A 23,146-nucleotide genomic window follows, 5' to 3' on the forward strand; every position below is an offset into this window, starting at 1 on the left:
CAGAGAGAGAATGAGATTTTTCCATGCACAAGTTCATTCTCCAAAATGCCTACAACAGCTGATGCTGGGCCAGGCAAAAGCCCAGAAGTCCACCTGGATCTCTCATATGGGTGCAGGAACCCACGTAATTGGGCTATCGCCTGCTGCCTCCCAGGGACACATGAGCAGAGAACAGAGGCAGGGCTCAGTTGCAGGCACTCTGTGATGGAATGTGGCCTCAGTTAGCAGTTTTATGTGATGTACCACACCATGCACCCAATCAGTGTACGCTTTTAAAACCCACTCAGAAGTCGCTGTCCCAAACTCAGCTTGCTACATTAGTGCTTGTGACATCCAGCAGGACCCAGGCTAATACTATACATTTCTTCTTCCTTTTTTTTTTTTTCCAAACACCCTATTCCCTGCTCATTGAGCCATCTCTGGGCTCACAAGGGGACATTCTGCTACTAGTGAATGGAAAACGCCTTTCCGCTTTGTCATTAATGTGACCTCCAACAACAGGCTTAATGTCTCAGCTCAGGTTTCTTTGCAGCAATGGGAATTATAGTGGTAAATCCTCCTGGAGACATCTTTTTTTTAAAAGAAGTGATGATCTTTTATTACATATACATTGCATTTTTGTTTTATTTACGAGGGATCAACTAGAGGGCTTAACAGGAAGACAGGCAAGAACTGATGGTGGGAGGGTTTGGGGAGGGGTGGGGAGAATTCAAGCACCTATGAAACTGTGTTACATAATACAACGTAATTAATGAATTAAAAATAATAATAAAAAAAAAAGAAAACAGGCAACAACAACAACAAAAAGAACTGATGGTCAGAAATGATAGCTATCATGATTGTGGCCAAAGTGTTCTCCTTTAGACTGTGTCAGAATCATTTGGGAGGGTCTAAAAAATGCTTAGTGTTAGACTCCACTTTGGATCAGTGAATCGTACAAGTACTATGGTGTAGAGGGTTAAGCCACTACTTGGGATGCCTACATCCCAAATCAAATTGCAGGGATCAAGTCCCATCTGGGCTTCCAATTCAGCTTCTTGGTCATGCTTCTGGGAGGCAGCAGACAGCTGAAGGAGCTGGCTGTCCAGCACTCATATGGAAGAGTGATAGAATTTCTGACTCCTGACTGGAAGTGAAATGGCTGATAAAAGATCTTTCCATCTCTATGTGTGTGTCTCTCTTTCTGTTTCTCTGCCTTTCAAAGAAGTAAAATAGATCTTAAGAAACATAATTAAGATAGAATCATTGAGTGGGGAAAGCACCCAAGTGTCAGAAATAAATCTTCCATTTCCTAGTTCTCTTCACAAATGTCGGCAAAAAGCCGAATTGTCCAGTCCAAAGACAGGAGCTCAGAATTCACTCCAGATCTTCCACGTGTGTGACTGGGACCCAAGCACCTGAGCTATCATCTGCTGCCTCCAAGGGCACACGTTAGCAAGAATATGGACTGCAAGTGGGGAGACCTGGGATTCGCATGCAAGCACTCTGACGGAGTGTAGCTGCATCCCAAATGATGCCTTAACCACTGTACCAGACACCTGCCCTGGAACCCTTTTTTTTTGTTCCAGAGAGGAGTATCTCATTTAACCCCCATAGACCAATACAAGGATTAGCCTTGTCTTACAATGGAGGAAACTGGGGCTTAACAAGATTTGAGTCACAGGAGGTAAGAGGCGGTACCCAGCTCTAAGGCCAAACAGTCTAAAGCCACAGCACCCTTCAAGGTACTATGGCTCCTTTTATAAATAGTGCCTCTGGTGAGGCTGCACCCTGGGAACTGGGATGCAGCCAATGGGACACCCCAAGGCCTTAGCTCATCTGTGCCTTCATCGTACCTACCTCCCGCTCCTGCAGCCAACCTCCGGCCCCACAGCTGATAATGAACTGCGCTGATTCAGAAGTCCCTATTTTTGCGGCTGATTTTTATTAAACGCAGCTTGTGGCTCAGACTCAAGAATGTGCAAGCTGATTTAGATTATGCTTTGCATTGAGTTTATTAAGATAAGAAATATTTCCCGAGATAGTGAGTCAGAAGTATTTATGGTGAAGTGTGCTGAAAGTGAATGCAGGTTGATAGCGTGAACAGAATGTTCTCTCAAAGTCAAATGGGATGACCTAACTGTGTTTGGCAGCCTTCCTTTATGTTTAGCTAAGCATTTTATTTCATGTTGGGAGCCTCCTCCCTCTTCTAAAAAAGATCGCTCGTGTAGGCGCTTAGATTTTGGCATTTGCCTCTTTTGATACTGAGACCCAAGGCCGAAGCCTAATTGTGACCGGCTCCTCAGCTGACTGGGTTGCCATGGCCAAAGACTGTTCAATTTCTTATATCTCAGTTTTCTCACCTTGCAAAATGGAACTATTAACTCTTGGCCCTCCCTGCCTCCCTACGGAGAGATGGGAGGGCAGTTTGAAAATTAAGTAGTCATGTTGGGAGGGATCTGCGGAGTTGTGGATATGACATCTTGTCAAGTGGGTCAGTAATGCATGGGGTGTCTCCACAGCTAATTTACCGGAAATTCACTGGGGCCTTCCATTGACTTAATCAACCAGCATTTATTAAAGGCCTACGAAGTTCATAATAACACATGGAGTGCTAGAGAGTATGGGAAAAGGGAAAAGGGAGGAAATAGAGTCCCAATTCCCTGAGAGCCCATAAACCAACTTCTTTCTTACAGTTCACTTTTTAGGTTAGTTAAGCCTGAGTATAAAAGATGCCTGTGCTGTATTTTAGCAGCTCATTCTCAACAGTGGCTGCCAGTTACATCATGAGTAACTCATGGTGATTTCATTGTTTTCATTACCAGTGGGCGTTTTCCTGAACTAGAGACAAAAGACAGAAAGATTCTGGAGTCCTGGTCCTGGTCGTGCAAAGGACGTAGGAAATCCAGTTAGGGTGCCTGGGAAATCCTGCTTCAGACAATGGCAGCCAAAAGACTAGCTGTGAGTCTTGTTTGCTGTTTTCTGACTGTGTGTCTTTCACGAAGTTGCTTCACTCCTCTGAGTTGGGTTACAGATTCTCTAGCTCCAAAATTAGGATAAAAGATGTATCTCCCTCACTGGATTCTTTTCAGGTTTAAAGAGGTTAATGTGTTTGGATGCTCAGAACAGTAATTGGCACCCTGCAAACACTCAGAGTAATGCTAGCTAGCTAGCGCTCCAAGGGTCTGGCACTGTGGCACAACTGGGTAAGCCACTGCCTGCAAAGCGGCCATCCCATATCAAAATTCCAGCATGAGTCCTGACTTCCCTGCTTCCCATTCAATTTCTGCTGATTAATTTCGGAAGGCAACAAATGATGACCCAAATATCTGGGCCCTTGCCACCCATGTGGGAGACTCAGAGAGTTCCTAGTTCTTACCTTCAACCTGGCCCAGCCCTGGTTGTTGTGGCCTTTTGGAGAGTGAATCAGTGGATAGAAGACTCTTTTCTGTCACACTGCTTTTGAACTAAATGAACAAACTTTAGAAAGACAAAAAAAAAATAGTTATGATTATTCCCTTCCATATACAATGGGAGAAGATGCTCCAAACTACCCTGTTATTTTCCTACATCATAAAAAAAAAATCACAAATCATTTTTTATCCAGAATCCCAAATGTTGAACAGATCTGACCCCCTCACTTGGGACTTCCCCAAAGCCCTAGCCTATCCGTTCAGAAGTAAAGCGCATGCCATGCGAGCTGTGCCCTAGTCTCTGTCTTCTGCTACTCAAGGTGTGTATTAAACCATTTTGTTCTAAGAGCCTCGTTCCAGACTGGCACCCAGAGGGGTGGAAAACTGCAGCTATGGAGAGCAGTGAACTTGAGTCCACATCATGATTTTGTCATGATTTTGTGAACTCGAAGAGAGATCTTAATCTTACTCTACAAAGCAGTCATGAGTCAAATTGCTGGGACCTTAACACTCATCAAAGTAGTGGCACCACACTGTAGATCTGACATTGCAACCAACCTTTAAAAAGTATCATTTGTTAAATTTTGGCATGGTACCAAAGAATATCCTAAATTATTTGAAATGCTGTTTAAAAAAAATCCTGCCTTTCCAAATGTGTGAAGCATCAGATTTTCTTCAGTCATACACCAAACCTCAACAGATTGGCTGCTGAAACAAGAGACTCCAGCTGGCTGCTCTCAAGACGAGACAGTGCTACTCTTCTCACCATTGGGTGAATGGGAGACATATTTTTCAGTAAAGTGTTTGGAAATGAGTGCTTAATACAATGGGCTTGAAATGCCCACATCCCATGTTGAATGGAACACCTGGTTTGAGGTCCTGGAACTGCAGGATTTTTTTTTTTCTTTAATTTTATTTAAATTGGGACCTGCATGCTGTTGTAGCACGCTAATCCTTTACCTGCAGCACAGGGATTCCATATGGGTGCTGGTTTGTCTCAGCTGCTCCTATTCCAATCCAGGTCACTGCTTAAAGCAGCAAAGGATGGCTCAGGTTCTCGGGCCCCTGCACCCACATAAGAGACTAGAGGAGGATCCTGGCTCCTGGGTTTGGATCAGCTCAGCTTTGGCTTTTGCTGCCATTTGGAGAGTGGTTCTTTCCCTGTCTCTCTTTTTCTCTGTAAATCTGCCTTTCAAATAAAAAATACGGAACTCTTGAAGATTTATTTATATGAAAGGCAAAATTACAGAGAGAAAAGGAGAGATTTTTCATGTGCTAATTCACTCCCCAGATGGGTGCAATGGCTGGGGCCGGGCCAGGCCAAAGTCAGAAGCCTGGAATGTCATCCTCATTGCCTATGTTGGTTGCAGAATCTCAAGTATTTGGTATATTTTTCAGGTGTATTAGCAAGAAGCTGGGTCAGAAGTAGAGCAGCCAGGACTCAAACCTGAGCTTCTGTGGGTGATCAGTGTCACAGCTGGCAGTTTTATTGATAACACCACATTGCCAGCTCCTGTTGCGCTACTTCTGATCCAACTTCCTGCTAGTAGCTGTGCTGAGAGACAGCAGATTTTGGCTCAACTACTTGAATCCCTGCTACCCCTGTGGCAGACCCAGTTGGAGCTCCAGGCTCCTGACTTCAGAGTGGCCTAACTCTGCTACTTTGAGCATTTGTGAAGGGAACAAACGAAAAAAGGTGCTCTCTCCTAAGAATTCCTGTTGTAGATTCCAGAATCAGTTTATTTTAAATGTCACTTCTATTTATTGGACAACCTTCTTATCTTCTCTGTGCCTTGAGTTTCACATGTGTGACATGTTCATACCTACCATGCTAATAAGTACTATTTGGAGTGGGTTATTACCCCATCATTATTATGTAGCCATCATTGTCACTGTCATTATCATCAACTTTTTAGGAATGTCACCCTAGATGTGGACTCAGTGGAACTGGAATTCTTTTTTTTTTTCTATGAAATTAAATTATACCCTTTCCCACACCCCAGTCTTCTTCCTCAACACTTGTAGTTTAGGGGAAAAGGAGGAAAATTTCGAATAGTTTTTGCTGTTGAATCATTGTCACAGATGGTGAATCAAACACTTTAAAAATATATATAAACAGCAGGTGTAAATGTAGAGACTAAATAATTCTGTCTGCCATTCAAGTCCAATGGGCACCTGCTGCCTGCCATCCAGGGATTCTTCTGTTCCTTGTTTGAAAACACAAACTACCACAGTAGGGGACAACGCCCAGGGGCTAGGTTACAGTTTGACACCAAAGCACAAGGAGGTGAAGTGCCTGTGTGCCACACACAACTAGTTGGTGGCAGGCTTAGAGCTTGAGCTGATTGATTGTGTGAATTTCCTTGACAGTGGCCCCCTTGGCTGGGATGCATAGTCCAGAATCTACTAGGGTTCTTCCAAGCTTTGGTGCAATGATAAGAGTGGGACCTATGAGGCTGCTACAGAAGGATCCAGCTGCATCTGGGAAAAGATTGGATCCTGGCCAGGGCCTTGTGAAGAATAAAAAAGATAGCAGTGATACAGACATGCGTTTTTATTTTATGTTATTTTATTCCCTTCCAGTTGCAGAATGCTTTTTTTGTTAGGCAAAACGCAGCTCTGATGCTTCTGGTCTTTGCCAAGCTGAGGATGAAACCATTTGTTAGTGTTGCTACTCATTAAATGAGCAGCTACAGATGGCAAACAAATTTAAACCTGCTTTTTATGTTGATGGAAAGTTGAAACCAAATTCCCTGTTGGTGCCAAGACATCTTAATTCAGTAAACACAAAGATACATTTACATTTTCTTTGTTCTCTGGCATCATGCTGATGTTAAATGCCCTGCATTCTTCATTTTTTGTTTTTAAATAGATTCTATAAATATATAGCTAGAGAGCGCAGGTCAAATGAGACACTGGATCCCCAGAGGGAAACTGGACCACCAGCCAGAGCCCATGGCTAGTGTTTAGTCCCATTAACAAGAGAGACCAAGTGGGAGTTAAAGGGAGAGGTGTAACCACGTGGGTAGAACTGTGTCCAGGAGCTAGCCAGATTTGGGGAAGAAATTCCAAATCCAAACCCAGCCTTTGGTGGGGTTTAAGACTTCAATAGTCTATTAGAATGGAAAGATCTATGTTTTTGAAGCCAGAGGGATATGAATTGGTCCACAGATAAGGCCTTGGACAAGATATATAACCTCCCTGATTCTAGTTTCCTCGTTACAAAATCACTGATAACAATTTCTCTCTCGCTGGATCATTGTGCCTGTAGACATCAAAGTGAAGTCCTGGCCTATGGTGGGATTTCACAACTGGATTAGCCAGTTGCCTTCAGAGACTTTGTTTAGGTGCTTAATCGAACCTCAGAATTGAAGGCCAATGGTGATGGGTTTTGGGAAATTTGGGGGCAAATCCACAATCCTCAAGATAGAATTCCCTCATCTGCTACTAGGAAATCATAGTAATTAATGTGCCTTTCTTGTTTTCCTGGATTGTTGGGGATGACCAGAGAGAGAGGCCATGAAAACATTTTGTAAATTGAAAAGTATTATGCTGAAGTTACTATAAAAATAATAGACACAACATAAATTGACATTTGTGTGTGCTCACTTTTTGTCAAAGACAGATTTAAGGCTCCATGGATGTCACTTGATTTAATTGATTACTTTGAGAAATAGAGAAAAGAGACAGACTAACGACAAATACCTGAATGGGGTTGAAGTCAGAAACTGGGAATGTCCTCCAGGACAGCTGCTCTGGTATTGGGAATCCAGTAACTTTAACCATAACTGTTGTCTGCCAGTGTAGACACTGGCAGGAATCTTGATTTAGGAGCCAGAGCAATCAAACCCAAGCTAGCCTGATTGGAATGTGGGTGTCTTAACTTTAAAGCTGAGCATCTACTCCATTTGATTTTATTTTAATCTTTCTGTAACAGTTTTCCCATGTAGAACCCTGTTTAATATTCCTGATTTTTCATTTGATTAAAGTACAGAGGTTATGGTCTGCTGAAGGTCAAACAAGTAGGAAGAGAATTGGATTCAAATCCAGTGTTCCAATTCCAGGATTGAGACAGTAAACTATTCATCTCTATGCTGATATTGATGTTGTGATGTGATTGCTCTTTCTAAGGTTCCTTGTATAAAGTACACACAGCTACGTGCATTCTCAAGGCATGAGATGGGGCTGTGCAGCAATGACAGTGATCATGAAGTCATCTTAATTAATCTCCCTACTTTATAGGCATACATTAGACATCTTAGGAACACATGTGCTCTTACTCATGAGCACACACAGTCACAGATCAACTAGAAATGTATGTAGATTATAGAAACATGCTCAAGATAGAAACCAGAGCAAAAATGTAAGGAAGTAAGGCATTTGCAGAATCATTTATGGGCTTGTGATTCTGTTGGGAAGGATAATTATTCATTGACTTAAGTGAGATGAAGAGTGTCATTATGGTAACAGAGTGAGTGATAGTCATCCTTAATCTCATTTCTTCTGTAAGCACATGATAAATGCCATTCACACATGTGACATCCTCCTGTGGGCTTTCTAGACCCTAACAATACACATTCCAATTTATCTTTGAAGAAAATGAATAATAAGCCATTTGGTTTTAGCATTTATGAACTCATTTTATGGACATTTGGTAACATTTCCCAGTCAAGTAGCTTCTTGAAAAAGATTTTTAAAATTTTATTTCAAAGACAGAGTCAGAGAGAAAAGGATGGAGGGGGAGAGACAGAGAGAGAGGAAGAGACTTTCCATCTGGTGGTTTACTCTTGAAATGGCCACAGCAGCCAGAGCTGGGTAAATCCAAAACCCAGGAACCAGGAGCTTTTTCTGGGTTTCCCACACAGGTGCAGAATCCCAAGGACTTGTTTGGACCATTTTCCACTGCTTCTCCAGACCATAAGCAGGGAGCTGAATCAGAAGAGGAGCAGCAGGCCTCAAACTGGTGACAATATGGGATGCTGGTGCCAAACGCAGAAACTCAACCTACTACACCATATTGCTAGCCCCTTAAGCAGCTTTTTAATATAATTCCACTGAATTCAGCAAATTTACTGTACATTAATTATGCTGACCAGTACAGTAGCCACTAGCCATATGTAGTTCTGTAAAGCTGCAAGTTCAATTCCTCATCCGTCCTAGCTCTGTTTCTCAATAAGTCATGTGTGGATAATGGCTACCAATCAGACAATGTGAATTATGGATTATTTCCATCATTGAAGAAAGATCCATTGAATAGTAGTACACAGCAAAAAGGCAGTGAAGACTCACTCCTTCTCAGAATTTGTTGATCTAGGCCTGATATAGCTCTGAAGTAAAGACAGGTGCTAAACCATCCATCCAGGGCCTAGCGGCATGGCCTAGTGACTAAAGTCCTCGCCCTGAATGCACCGGGATCACATATGGGCACCGGTTCTAATCCCGGCAGCTCCACTTCCCATTCAGCTCCCTGCTTGTGGCCTGGGAAAACAGTTAAGGACGGCCCAAAGTCTTGGGACCTTGCACCCACATGGGAGACCTGAAAGAGCTCCTGGCTCCTGGCTCTGGATCAGCACAGCACTGGCCATTGCACTCACTTGGGGAGTGAATTATCGGATGGAAGATCTTCGTCTCTGTCTTTCTTCCTCTATTTATATCCACCTTTCCAATAAAAATAAATAAATCTTCAAAAAAAAAATAGAATAAACCATCAATCCTAGGCTTGGGACTAGGGGAAGATCAAGGCAGTAGGAGAGTATGATGAGGTGTCTACTCAAAGCAGGAAGGTCAGGAAAATAGAACCAAAGAAAATTCCATATGTCTGAATTACAGAGAAATTTTTAAAAAATATTCAACTTTACTTTCTTAAAATAAATCATATTCTCTACAGCTAGAGTCCATAGCTAATTACTAATATGATGTTTAAGCATCATTGAATAAGCTTAAATAAAACTTTAATGCAATAAATCTCAAAAGTAAAGTGTGATTTCATTTATAAGAGATTCTGGAGCAGGCAAAATTAATCTGTGCTGATAGCAATCGGAACAGTAGTTGCCTGGGAGTGGAGTGACAAGAAGTGGTTGGCAGCAGCGGTTGACTACAGAGTTTCCAGGGTATTTTCTGGGATATTGGTGAGGTCTTATATAGACGGAGCGGTGGTTTTATGGATATATGCATTTGTCAGTGCTCAAGGAACTAAAGAATTATAATCTGTGCTTTGCACAGAATGTAAATCACATCTCAACATCTGAGACATAACTGAACTGAATTTTTGTCTATAATGGAAACAACTATACAGATCATCTTGGAATTGTCTGTTGCTCAAGTGCTTTGTGTCCGGTTGACCTGGCCTTCATGAACCTGCTGTCGTCACTCACAGGAGAGTGTCAGCCATACTGCCTGACCTCGTGCTGTGTTCTTGTGAATGTGTTGCTCCTGCCTCTTCTAGCTTTGATTTTGTCTCTATTGTCTTTTATCATCAAAAGTGGACAGGCTGAAAGAATGGTTTCCAGTGTAGTGTTATTTGGGGGTGGAGAGATCTGTGAATTTTGCTTGTTTTCCTCTTCTTTGTATTGTTGAAACAAACATGACATGTGAATTATGTTCAGGGTTTGAAGCACAGACGCCCATTTTGTCTTGATATGGAAGGTACAAATACCCAATGGGTGCAATGTACTCATTTGTGGACTCCGGGTCAAGTTGTGTGGGTGATTGGTCAGTAGTGATGAGTTCTTGGTGATAGTTTTCACTTCATTCCCCGTCTGCCTTCTTAGACCTCTGCTATGAGTGTCCCTGTGACCCAGGGTATGAGCAAATAAATCTAAGTCACTGGCAAGTGCTCTCAACTGTCTGTCCCTTACATCTGCCTTCTCTGTGCTCACAGATTCTTACCTGACTCTGGATGAACCAATGAATAACATCACCACATCCCTGGGGCAGACTGCAGAGCTCCACTGCAAAGTCTCTGGGAATCCGCCTCCTACTATCCGCTGGTTCAAAAACGATGCACCTGTAGTCCAGGAGCCCCGGAGACTGTCCTTTCGAGCAACCAACTATGGCTCACGGCTGCGGATTAGAAACCTCGACACCACAGACACAGGCTACTTCCAGTGTGTGGCAACTAATGGCAAGAAGGTGGTTTCTACCACTGGAGTCTTGTTTGTCAAGTTTGGTAAGCATCTCCTACTGGGTCTGGCTTTTGCCCTTACTCCATCCAATACAGTGGGATGGCAAAGATCCATGGGGTCAAGAATGGAGGGAATGAGCAGTTACTCAAAATGTATTGAATGCCCACAACCGAAAGTTTATTTCCTCGAATAAGTGTACCAAGGCCCAGTTGATATTGCCACACTCAGGATTGCCCAGCTAGTAATTAACAAGATTGGAGGATAGACCAGTCTGACCTCGCATCTGCTACTCCAAACATCACACTACTGAGTTCTCCTCAACCAGGGTGCTCTTTGTCCAGAGGATTTGGAAGCACTTGGCACAAGCATGCCCTATGTCTGTGTGTTTGCATGAGCTCACCCTCCTATGGGAAAATCCTGGGGTAGTGTGAGGATGTGTGCTCCAGTGAGTCCATTTTTAGCACTTGTCTTGGCATTTTTCAGGGCTCTGAACTGTGGGATCTAGACACATTTTCGCTGGTCTGCTTTTTTGATAGAAGTGGTTGGGGAGAACTGGAGCAAAACACAAAATCCCAGAAAAATAAATATTCCCTCTGAGTGGTTGAGAACTTTTCTCTGTGATGGTTGCACTGTACCCACACTCGCTTTCCGCTAACCCAGACTGACTGTTACTTTTGTTTTCCTTTCATTTTTTCAGGCCCCCCTCCCACTGCAAGTCCAGGATCATCGTAAGTACTTTGTATCTCCTTTCTTGCCATTTCTGAACATTTCTCAAGGGTTTCTGGGGCAAAGGCAATGTTGTCCTCTGCTTGAGCCAAGCACTTGTTTCCAAATGTTGCTGCACTATATCTTGCCTTCATTTCATTTTGGTATTTTCTGATGTAAAGATTCACAGGAGACTGGCATTGTTAGTAATCTCAATTATGAAAACAAAAAGCTTGATAAATGAACTCTGTTTAAGATGAATCCAACACTTAGTGGCAATGGTAGATTTGGTGAAAACCAACAGAAAACAATTGAGTACCTCCCTAGGAACCTTGACTTTAAGTGTGAGGGTACTTTGCTATGGTTCTGCAAGCATATCTGGTGCTTAAGCTTTGAACAGGGCAACAGTACCGTGATCGCCATATTTTAATCCCTTTAATGATCTCAGAGGTACAAGTTCTGACTCAAACAAGGAAGGGCATTCCCATGCTTGGTTGAGAAGTACATAGACATTTCTTCATCTTGAGTCCCTTACTAATGTTGTCTAAAGATCCCATTCCTTTAGTTGATACTGTTCTTGATACATTTGTCTTTTATTTTGGCAGAGATCCTCATCTTTCACTCTAAGAGTACCCAATTGGAGCACTATTTTCTTTATGTATACTTTTATTTGGGGGGAAATTTATAAAAATCCTTGCTTTGCATGAAAATATCCTCCATATTTTATAGACTTTTGAAGTACATCTCAGTAGTGTATGTCATGAAAGCATCAAAATGTCTGGCCCAGTCTGCACCCATGACAAATAGAACACCCACTTAATTTTGCTCAAATCCCCTCTGTGCCACTTAATTACAGTGTGGAATACTTTAATACACTTTTGTGTGCCCTGGGGCCCAGGGGCTCACAATCCCGCTAATAAAATAGCTAATGGGTAAAAATAAACATTGGCCTTCAGCCACACTGTTCTGTCATTTCATCAGCCTGTTAAAGACTACGGTAAAAGAGTCTTTAAAATCACCCAAGTGCTAATTGCATTCTCCTCGCTCAGGTAAAAAAAATACTGATTGATCTTATGCAGATCAGAAGTTGGTCATTCTGCCTCTCATTTCTTCAAGCTAATCTTTTTTTTAAATGGTCTCACAATTGGTTATATGAGGAGACCTTTTGAAGTTTTATTTAAAAATGCATTCCACCCTGGTACCTATTTATTCCTATTAATCTGAGATTCAAATGTAGCTGATAACTTGTATCCCAGATTGGTTAATGTAGTATACAAATCTGTCTTGACTAATAGGCTGACTTCCTGACTGCTGCATTTGCCTCGCGGTGTTACATTTATATTATCAATTATTTTTAAGCACTTTTTGTCCTTTTTTGGAGGCTAACAGATTAAGTGTTTATTTCATGAGACTGTAATATTAGACCATGTATGTAGGATGCATAGCACAGAGTACAACAAAAAACATTAAGTTCTAAGTCTAGAATAATGTACAATTGTCTTTAGTGTCCAAAAGAAGTTGCTTCCAGGACACATTGAAGATGCCAAAAATTTGGGAGTTCTGAAGTAATTTACACAAAATAGTACATTATTTGCATATTACACAGGAATATTATACTATACACTTAAAATCATGTCTAGATTACTTGCTCTCATACAATGCAAATGCAATGCAAATAGTTGTGTGCATTGCATAGGGAATAATGTTTGTTCTTATTTCTTTATTTCTCTGCTGATAGCTTTCTAATGCTTGCAGTTTCAGTCTCTCTGAGTTTTTAATTTTATACAAAGGTTGCACACAATCTTGAAAAATTGATGTCTGTGAGAGAGTAGTGAAGTTTCTTAATGTAGCACAACCACAGCTCGAAATATCTATCAATATAATACCTATTTTGTGTTGGTTTTCTGATTATTCTTCATTTTTTTAAGGATTTATTTATTTTCACTTATTTTAAAGTCAGAGAAAATTGAGAAGGGAGGAGGAATGGAGAGACAAAGAGAGAAATAGAGCTCTTCCATATACTGGTTCACTCCTCAAATGCCTGCAACAACCAGGGTGGGCCAAACCAAAGCTAGGAGCCTGAAACTCCATCCAGGCTTCCCACATGGGTTTCGGGGTCCCGGTCATTTGAGCCATCACCTGCTGCTTCTCGGACACGTTAGCAGGAAACTGGATTGTAAGCAAGCACCCAAAACTCTAATAAAGTATGGGGGGCTTTCCAAGTGGAAGCTCGACCTGATGCACCACATCTCCTGTCCCATCTTGTTGTTGAATAGAGACATGAAATATAGAGCTGCCATAACTGCTCAGAAGTAGTTATAATAAAATCCAATCCAAGTTGCAGATCCTGCATAGCCTTTTGCTAATTTCTGTCAACTTTCTGGCATTGTTAGTTGGCATTTTGATATCTTTTAAAAATATTTTTTCTTAGAAATTAGTGGTGTTTTTTTCTCTCTCTCTCATCTCTCAGTGATAATTTACCTTGTCAATGAGAGTAAGAACTTCCAAATAAAACACCATTCGCTGTCTCTGTCTTCCTACCCCTGTCTTCATGGCCCCCAAGAACATCTCCATTCAAGGGGACAAGAATATTCTTTAAAAATGGACGTTGGGAATTTCATGTCATTGCAGAACTTTCTGAATGGCTTTTGTCAAGTTGTATCTTGCTTTTTTCTGGAAAAGGAATGTTTACTTGTAAGTGACATTGTTAAGTTTATAGCAGGGGAAATAAAATGAACGTCAGGACAGGATTGTGACATGCAGAAGATTGCAACAGTGAAAACTATTAGGTGTATAAATCCTAGTGAGGGTGGAAAGCTCCTTGGTACTATAGCCCAGGAAGGCATTTGTCACTCTGCCCTGAGTCTGCATCCAAGATTTCAACATAATGTTTTTGTTAATACTAGGAGCAGGTTTTCAATTCTAGTTTGGCTTCCATTCATAGCTTCAGGCTTTATTTCTTTCCTATCACTGGTTCCTGGCCCACCTCTAACAAATTAGAGAGCTAGGGCTTAAAAACAAGTGGGGACCCACATACCATATGTCTAAATATTTAAACATTATAAATCAAGCTATCAAAACTATTAAATGAAATACGTTCTATCTTCCCACATTGACAAATACACTTTTAGAATTACAAAATTTAAAACTACATGTGAAGCTGTGTTTTTTCTACAACTAAAAAGCAGAAACTATCAACATTATCTGCTTTAATCATTATTATGCATGTCTGAGTGTTCTGCTTATGGGGCAGAAATATTATATATAACCCAGAGATTATTATATATTAGTTCTATAAATGTTTTCCTTCATTTCAGCAAAACTTCTTACTACCTGTGTTATTTTGTCTGCAACTTTGTCTGGCCTGTGTCTGTTGATGTCAAGTTCGACAAGCTTCTCTTGAGTCACTGTGATGCTTACTTTCAAATCTAATTTTAATTTGGAGAAACTTCTGCTTCTAAGCCAGCAAAACTATTGCTGCCAATAAAATCCCTAAAGCAACACTTAAATTTGAAACTCAACTAAGAATTTGACATGCCAAATTCCAACATAAAAATAAGAAGATGTTACTACTCACCACAGTAGAGTAAGTCACATTATATGGATCTGTGTTGTGTTTTATACATGTTTCTCAGTGTGTGTCACATTGAGAGTATAATATGAATTATTTTCTGTATATATTGTCTAGGGCAGCTTTAGCAAAGTATTACATGATGCATAACTAGAATAACAGAAATACAGTGTTCACAAGTTTGGCAGCTGGAAATCTAAGATAAAGGTGTCAACAGGATTAGTTCCTTATATAGGCTGTGTAAAAGGCTTTCTTCTTTTGGTAGCTTGCCAGAATTTTTTGGCATTCATTGACTTGTAGACACATCACCAGATCTCTTGGGATTCACATGGCATTTTCTCTGTGCATACTTTTTATTAAAAACCCAACCAGAGTACCTTATTTTAAGTTGATTACTTCTCTGTAAACACCTTGCTTTCAAATAAGATCACCTTCTGGTGATCAGGACTTTGACATAAAAATTGGGCAGGGGGAGAGAAGTTAATACATAATCCTTAATATCACGTAACTTTTCTGTACCATGTGAAACTCTTCTAAATGGTGAAAACTTTCCAAAGCACTGATTGGCATATAAAAGAAAAGTAAGAGCATGGCTGCTTGGTGATGCTGGAATGATGGTTATTGTGCGAAACTCTTGCACTGGGAAGAGGAGCTTGATAGGTTGATAGATTTGCTGAACCTCATGCTGAAGTACTGCTGCCTCTGCAGTACTCTATGTTCTTTGCAGGGCCACAGCACACAACAACCCCCATGGTGTGACATTCCAGTCACCTGGTGGCTTCAGAACAGAAGGCAGTGGAAGTGGAGACGTGTCCACTGCCGCACAGTGTTAGTCCCAGTAACAGGTATTTAAGGTTTCAGATACCAAGAGGCAGAAGGTCTCATGTGTACGCTTTCCTCTTGTTGGATTTCACATCTGGGCCTTTTTGTATGCAGGTGCATGGTGGAAACCTTTGTTCTGCTTAGGTCTTTGTATGTTTGTCAATTGACTAATTTGTTCAAAAAGCAGAGTGAAGGGACCGAGAGAGATTGATCTTCCATCTTGCTGGTTCACTTCCCAGATGACCACACTGGCAAGACTAAGCCTGGAACTCCATATGGATCTCCCCCATGGGTGGCAGGACCCCACATGCTTTGACCATCTCCATCTGCCTTTCCAGGTACATTAGCAGGGATCTGGATTGGACGTAGAGCAGCCGAAACCCAGATTCTGATATGGCTTACTGGCATTTCAGGTAGCAACTTGAATCACTGCCCCATAACACCAGACTCCCTCATTCTTTCTAAGGACAGTTTTATTAAGATATAGTTCACTATAAGATTAAATATTGAATATACAACTTAGTGTTGTTGTTTCAAAGATTTAGTTATTGAAGAAAATCAGTACAGAGAGAGAAGCACACACACAGGTCTTCTATCCACTGGCTCACTCTCCAGATGGCTACAGTACTTCAGCCTGGGTCAAGTTGAAGCCAGGAGCCAAGAGCTCCATCTGCATCTCCCACCTGAGTGGCAGAGGCTCCAAGGATTTGACTTTATTTCACTGCTTTTCCCAGGCCATTATCAGTGAGCGGGATCAGACCTGGAACAGCCAGGTCACGTATTGGTGCTCATACAAGATTCCCATGTTGCAGGCAGTGGCTTTACTTGCTGCTCCACAAGGGTGGCACCAACTGAGTATTTTTATTTCCAGAACTACACAGCCTTCACTACCTTTTTTTCCTTTTAGTCTATGTTAATCCACTCGGAAACTCTTCCAAGCTCATATATCCTCTGACTCTTTTGTCTTGGTGAATATTCTTATTCTAAAGAATTCCACAGGAATTGTCTCTTTTGATGCTGGCATCTTTCACTAGCATGATGGGTCTGGGACTTGTCCACATTGGAGGGTCTCTTCAGTCCTTCCTCCTTGCTATGGCTGTGCTATATTGTATTTTGTGGCTATACCACATTCTGTTTCTTCATTGATCTGTTGATGAACATTCAATTGCCTCTACCTTTTGCCTATGCTACATAATGCCTTAGTGGTCATCTATATACATGCTTTCATGGGGTGAGAATTTTAAGCCTCTAGGACATACACCTAGGTGGGCCTTTCAGAATTCTTAATGCCAAATTATTTTCCAAAAGACTTGCAACTTTTATATTTGCAGAAGTAATGTATATGGATCCCAGTTTCACCACATTCTCCTTTGTACATATTTCCCTTTAGAAACATGTGTTTATTTGCTTGTTAATTATAGCTGTTTTAGACAATATAATGTGAGGCCTGTGTTGTGGTGTAGTGGGTCAGGTATTCACCTGCAATGCTTATAGCCTACATGAGCACTGATTTGAATCCTGGCTACTCCACTTCTGATCCAACTCTCTCTTAATACACCTGGGAAGGTAGCAGAGGATGGCCCAATTTCTTGAGCCTCCACTTCTCCTTCCATGCCCCCAATCATGTAGGAGACCAGAATGGAGTTCCTGGCTCCTGGATTCGTGTTGGCCTAAACCTGAGTAATTGAGCCATTTGGAGAGTGAACCAGTAGATCAAAGATTTCTCCATCTCTTTCTAACTCTGCCTTTCACATAAATAAAATAGATGTGTTTTTTAATGCTATACTGTTATGTTTTATTGTGGTTTTAATTTATATTTCCTTTCTTAATAATTTAAATTTATTAATGTTTATTTATTCACTTTATTTTACTTGAAAGGCAAAGCAACAGAGACAGAGCGATTTCAGTTAGTGTTTCACTGTCCAGATACACACGGCAGCCAAGACTGGGCCCGGCAGATGCTGGGAGCCCAAAACTCTAAATGGTTGTACCATATGGATAGCAAAGACTCAAGTATGTGAATCATCCTCTGATGCTACCTGGAGTGGGTATTTGTAGCAAGATGATCTAGAAGCATAAGCAGAGGCAAGATTTGATCCTAGGCACTCTTATGTGGCATGCAGGAATCCCAAGTGGTAACTTAACACTGCATAGCACGTTGCCTACCCCTGCATTTTCTCAGTGACTGATGCTGTTCAACATCTGTTCATGAACTTATTGGCCATTTTTATGTCTTATTTGGGGAGATATATGATCAGTTTCTTTTCCTGCCTTAAAATTGTGTTTTCTTTTTATTCTTGACTTGTAAGAATTCCCCATGTGTTTTGGAATTGTACACTTAAAATATTTTCTCACTTTATAGATTTCTTTTTATTTTAATGGTAATGTTCTTATAAACACAAACTTTTGTGGTGGGCATTTGGCACAGAAGTTAAGTCATCGTGTGGGATGCCCACATCCCATGTCAGAATGCCTAGTTTACAGCATGGCTCCTATTCAGCTTCCTGTTTGTGCAATGGTAGGTAGCAGGTGATAGATCAAGTACCAGAGTCACTGCCGCCCATGTGGGAAACCTGGAAAGAGTTCCTGACTCCCGGTTTCAAATCAAGCCTAGTACTTGGCTGTTGTGAACAAGCACGTGGAATCTCTCTTTCCCTGTCCCTCTCCCTTTCCATTTCACTACTTTCCCTTTCTATTCTTTTTATTTATTTATTTATTTATTTATTTATTTATTTATTTATTTATTTATTACATTGTATTATGTGACACAGTTTTATAGGTACTGGGATTCCCCCCACCCATTCCCTAAACCTCCCCCTATGGTGGATTCCTCCACCTTGTTGCATAACCACAGTTCAAGTTCAGTTGAAATTCCTTCATTGCAAGCATATACCAAGCATAGAGTCCAGCATCTTACTGACCAGATAAGTTCAACAGCTTCTTAGGGAGACCTTCTCTGGTCTGAAGGTAGAGCCAGCAGAGTATCATCCCGATCAATTGAAAGCTCCAACATACCATCAGCAACAATTTATAACGTTATGGAATTAATTGACATAGTATTGAGTAACCAATATGTTAAAAATAAATGCAAGTTCTTAACCACATCCTGTGACTACTTCATTGACATTTCAATTTTAGTTATATACAATGGGTTCTATACATCTTAAAATAGCTATAGATTACTGTTCAGCTGTCTTGTGTCTATTTTCATTATAAGTTTTAGCGTAATCTAGACTGGCTTATAACTCCAACAAGACATATGTCAACAATTTAGGTGCAGAACAGTTTTAGGAGGGGTGTGCAGAGAAATCCTCAATACCCTAGTGAGGAGTAACTAATATTTCACGTCCATCACCTTCTAGGGTGATGGAAGATTTCTCCGCTCTCCCACCCCATTACGGAATAACATAGGGTATTAAAAGTATAGTAGGTTTTACAATTCTTTGATGTAGATCGTAAGCAGTCTGACTCACATTGATTGTTGGTTCGCTGGTTACTTCACAATATCTGATTGCATGTGAGATAGGCTGTTTGAGGTTGAGATAATATATTTTACACATACTATTTTTCATATTGACATCATTTCATCTTAAATTAAGGCAAACATGTGGTATTTAACCTTTTGGGATTGGCTCATTTCCCTTAGCATTATGGTTTCCAGTTGGGCCCATTTGGCCACAAAGAACAGCATTTTGTTTTTTTTAATAGCTGAGTAGTATTCCATGGAGTAGATGAACCATAGCTTTCTTATCCAATCTTCTGCTGATGGGCATTTTGGTTGCTTCCATGTTTTTGCAATTACTGATTGTGCTGCTATGAACACAGGAGTGCATGTTGGTTTCTCAGGAAACAAGTGTTTTGGATATATTCCTAGGAGTGCTATTCCTGGATCATATGGTATGCAGATTTTGAGTTGTTTGAGTGTTCTCCATACTGATTCCCATATAGGCTGTACAAGTCTGCACATTTCCCATGCCCATTTCTTGAGTGGCTTGTTTGTTTTGACATTTTGGTCGTTTTGGAGTTCTTTGTATATTCTGGAGATTAGCCCTCTATCACCTATGTAGTGCGCAAAGATCTTCTCCCATTCTGTGGGTGCTTTTTTACTTTGTTGATTATTTCCCTTGCTGTACAGAATCTTCTTAGCTTTATGAGGTCCCATTTGTTTATTTTAGTCTTGATTGCTATTGCTTTTAGTGTCCTTTTTAGGAAGTCAGGACCTACCCCTAGATCTTGCAGGATATTTCCAACATTTTCTTCCAAAAGTTTGAAGGTTTCTGGATGTAGGTTTAAATCTTTTATCCATTTAGATTTGATCTTAGTGTATGGTGATAGATGTGGGTCTATCTTTTTGTTTCTGCAGACTATCAACCAGTTGTCCCAACAGCATTTGCCTCCCATTACCCTCCCATTTGCCTGGATTGTCGTTTGTCTTTTTGTCAAAGATTATTTGGCTGTATTTAACCACATCTATAAGGGTCACTTTCTCATGAAACATTACATATAGTGTTTCCAGGTATTAGAACCTTATGTCACTGAGGACCATTAGTTCACCTGCCACAAACATTAGCTGGACATGTTCCTATGCTTGCTTTTACTCAACCCACACAATTAGTCCATGAAGTAGTTACTGTTGCTCTGGTTATACAGGTAAAATGGCCGAAGTTTAAGAAGTTGGGTGATTAACCAACAGACACATGCAGCAAGTGGTAGAAATTTGGTACAAACCTATGGTTTTGATAGAGTTTGCATTAACGCTGTGGGTCAGTTTGGAGACCATTGACATCTCAACCATATTAAGTGTTATTCCTATTCATGAACATGGGATGTATGTATTTTTATTTATTTACTTAATGCCTTTAAGTGATGTTTTGTAAAGTTTTGGTGTACATGTATATCTCTTTTCCTATTAACTTTATTCCTGAATATTGTATTATTATTATGCTACTGTTAAATGAATTCCTTACTTACTTTCATTTTGTATTATTCATTGCTAACCTATTATGATATAGTTGAGATATCTATGCTGACCTCATTTCCTGTACCCTTGCAAAATTTACTATCTCTGGTAGTTATTTTCTGGATTCATTAAGATGTTTAATGTATAGGACCACATCATCTACACGTACAAATTATTTTGTATGTTATTTTTCTATCTGAATATCCTTTTCATATTTTTGCCTAACCCATCTGATTAAAATGTTGAATATAGTGCTGAACAGAAGGAGCAAGAGTAGATATTCTGCACCTTTCCTTTGCTGAGAGGGGAGAGTTTTCACTCTTCTGCCATTTTATGGTATTGTACAATGTGATTTTTGTGTATGCCCTCCAGCATGTTAAGAAAGTTAACCCCAGGCCTATTTTGTAATGTGTTTTTTATTATAAAGGGTGTTGAATTTTGGCAAATACTTTCTCTATGTCCATTGAGATTGTCATGGTTGTGGGTGGTTGTCCTTTATTATATTGATGTGATGTATTATACTGATTTTTGCAGTGAAATCAAGCTTACATTCCTAATAATTTCCTATTGGCCATGGTTATAATTCAATTTTACATGCTTATAAGTTCTATTTGCTGGTATTTTGTTCAGTGTTTTGATTTCTATGTTTATAAGATTTGTTGATCTGTAGTTTTATGTGGTATCTTCTAGTTCTGGCATCAGAATAATACTGACCTCCTAGAATGATTTGAGAAGTATCATCCCCCCTTTTTTTAGAGTTTGTGAAGGATGATATTAACTCTTCAAATAAATATTTGATATTACTTAGCAAGTTAAGCTATCTGGGCCAAAATTTCCCTTTTTAGGAAGTTTTAAATTTACAGCTTCAGCTGCTCTCTTTCTCTATTTTTCCTTCACTTAGTTTTCTTTTCTTTTTTAAAAAGATATATTTATTTTATTGGAAAGGCAGATATACAAATAGGAGGAGAGACAGAGAAGATCTTCCGTCCACTGATTCACTCCCCAAGTGGTCGCAGCAGCTGGATCTGAACCAATCTGAAGACAGGAATCTAGGTGCTTCTTCCGAGTCTCCCACACGGATGCAGGGTCCCAAAAATTTTAGGTCATCCTTTACTGCTTTCCCAGGCTACGAGCAGGGAGGTTGTTGGGAAGCGGTGCCACCAGGATGTGAACCAGCATTCAAATGGAATCCCAGCACATGCAAGGAAAGGACTTTAGTCAGTAGGCTACTGCGCTGGGTCATCTTCATCTGAATTTGGCAGTTTCTATCATTCTGAGAATTTGTCTGTCTCATCTGGATTATCTGAATTGTTGGCATTTTGTTATTAATGGTATTCCCTTCTATTTTTAATTTCTATAACTAGAGTAATGATACTTCTCTTTTCTTTCTGATTTTAGTAGCATGTGTATTTTTTTCCTGATCAGACTGGCTAGTCTAACTAAAGACTTGCAGATTTTGTCAGTCTTTTGAAAGAAGTAACTTTTGTTAAAAATTAGACAATTAACTAGCTTAATGTGGCAGTTCTGCAAGTCTGCTTGCCAGTATTGTGGTATGCTGTTGCTGACCGCATTTGTTGCGGGTTATTCCTCAACTAATCTAGTTTTCTTTATATTCTGTCATTGACAGTTATTGAAATCTCAGCTATGTTAGTGTTATGCTTAACTAGTGATTACTAGTGATCTACACAGGCCATTAAGACTCCAACTTTATGTCAAGTGCTTCTATGCATGTTTTGGGGACAAACCTTCAGAATGCCACCGATTTAAAAGTCTGCCTATGCATTCGTGTTCTGCTGCTGCAGAGCCTCAAAGTTAGCCAGGGGTGGGATATGGCACCTTTCTCAAGTCTTTCCTGGCCCAGCTTTCCTAGCCTGTTGGTGAGTGTGCCCTTGGGAAGCTCTAGGAACAGGAATATGTCAAAGGTTTTCAGAGCCCCCTTTGGATGGATCTCACATTCCTCACGCCCTCCCTTTGAACTTTTGAGGTTTGGAGCCAGACTGTGGTGTACCCAGCTGGCATTGATACGACAGGCAAGCAGGATTTCTTTCTCTACATATATCCTGGTCCTAGGGATCCTCTCACTGAGAACCTCCTCTGGTCTAGTCAAATAAAGACAATTCCTGCAAATGGGGCTCTACCAGAAGGTGCTAGACAGGTCAAATCCTGTGAATTCACTGGAGTTGGGGATTTTGCTAAGCTCCACACCCTTTCAGGAACTGCCAGGCTGCTGTTGTTCAAGGCTATCACTGAATTTCTGAGAAGGAAGTAGGAACTGAACAATTTAAAATGCCATGAGATGGTGCTGGTGTGGTGCAAAAGCGGGTTAAGCCACTCTCTGTGTCATTAGCATCCCATGTTAGATCATCAGTTCAAGTCGTGGCTGCACTGCTTCTGATCCTGCTTCCTGTTATCTGGGAAGATAGTGAGGATGATCCATGTGTTTGGTCCCTCTCCCTGTCTCTCTGTTACTCTGACATTTATATAGATAAATGAGGAGCGGGTGCAATAGTCTACAGGCTAATCCTCTGCCTGCTAGTGCTGGCATCCCGTATGGGCAGCAGTTTATGGCCCG

The 23,146-nt window shown here is 40.7% G+C and overlaps 1 protein-coding gene across 2 annotated transcripts in view; it reads left to right on the forward strand.

Annotated features, from left to right (window-relative positions):
• ROR1 (receptor tyrosine kinase like orphan receptor 1) overlaps positions 1 to 23,146 on the forward strand; it is a 404,802-nt gene that overhangs the window by 263,130 nt on the left and 118,526 nt on the right. For both annotated transcript variants that reach the window (XM_058657531.1, XM_058657536.1), the window contains exons 3-4: positions 10,273 to 10,560; positions 11,214 to 11,244. In XM_058657531.1, the coding sequence (XP_058513514.1) occupies positions 10,273 to 10,560; positions 11,214 to 11,244 (319 nt within the window). The remainder of the gene's footprint in view (positions 1 to 10,272; positions 10,561 to 11,213; positions 11,245 to 23,146) is intronic.

This window comes from Ochotona princeps, chromosome 2 (genome assembly GCF_030435755.1).
Source record: "Ochotona princeps isolate mOchPri1 chromosome 2, mOchPri1.hap1, whole genome shotgun sequence".
NCBI lineage: Eukaryota > Metazoa > Chordata > Mammalia > Lagomorpha > Ochotonidae > Ochotona > Ochotona princeps.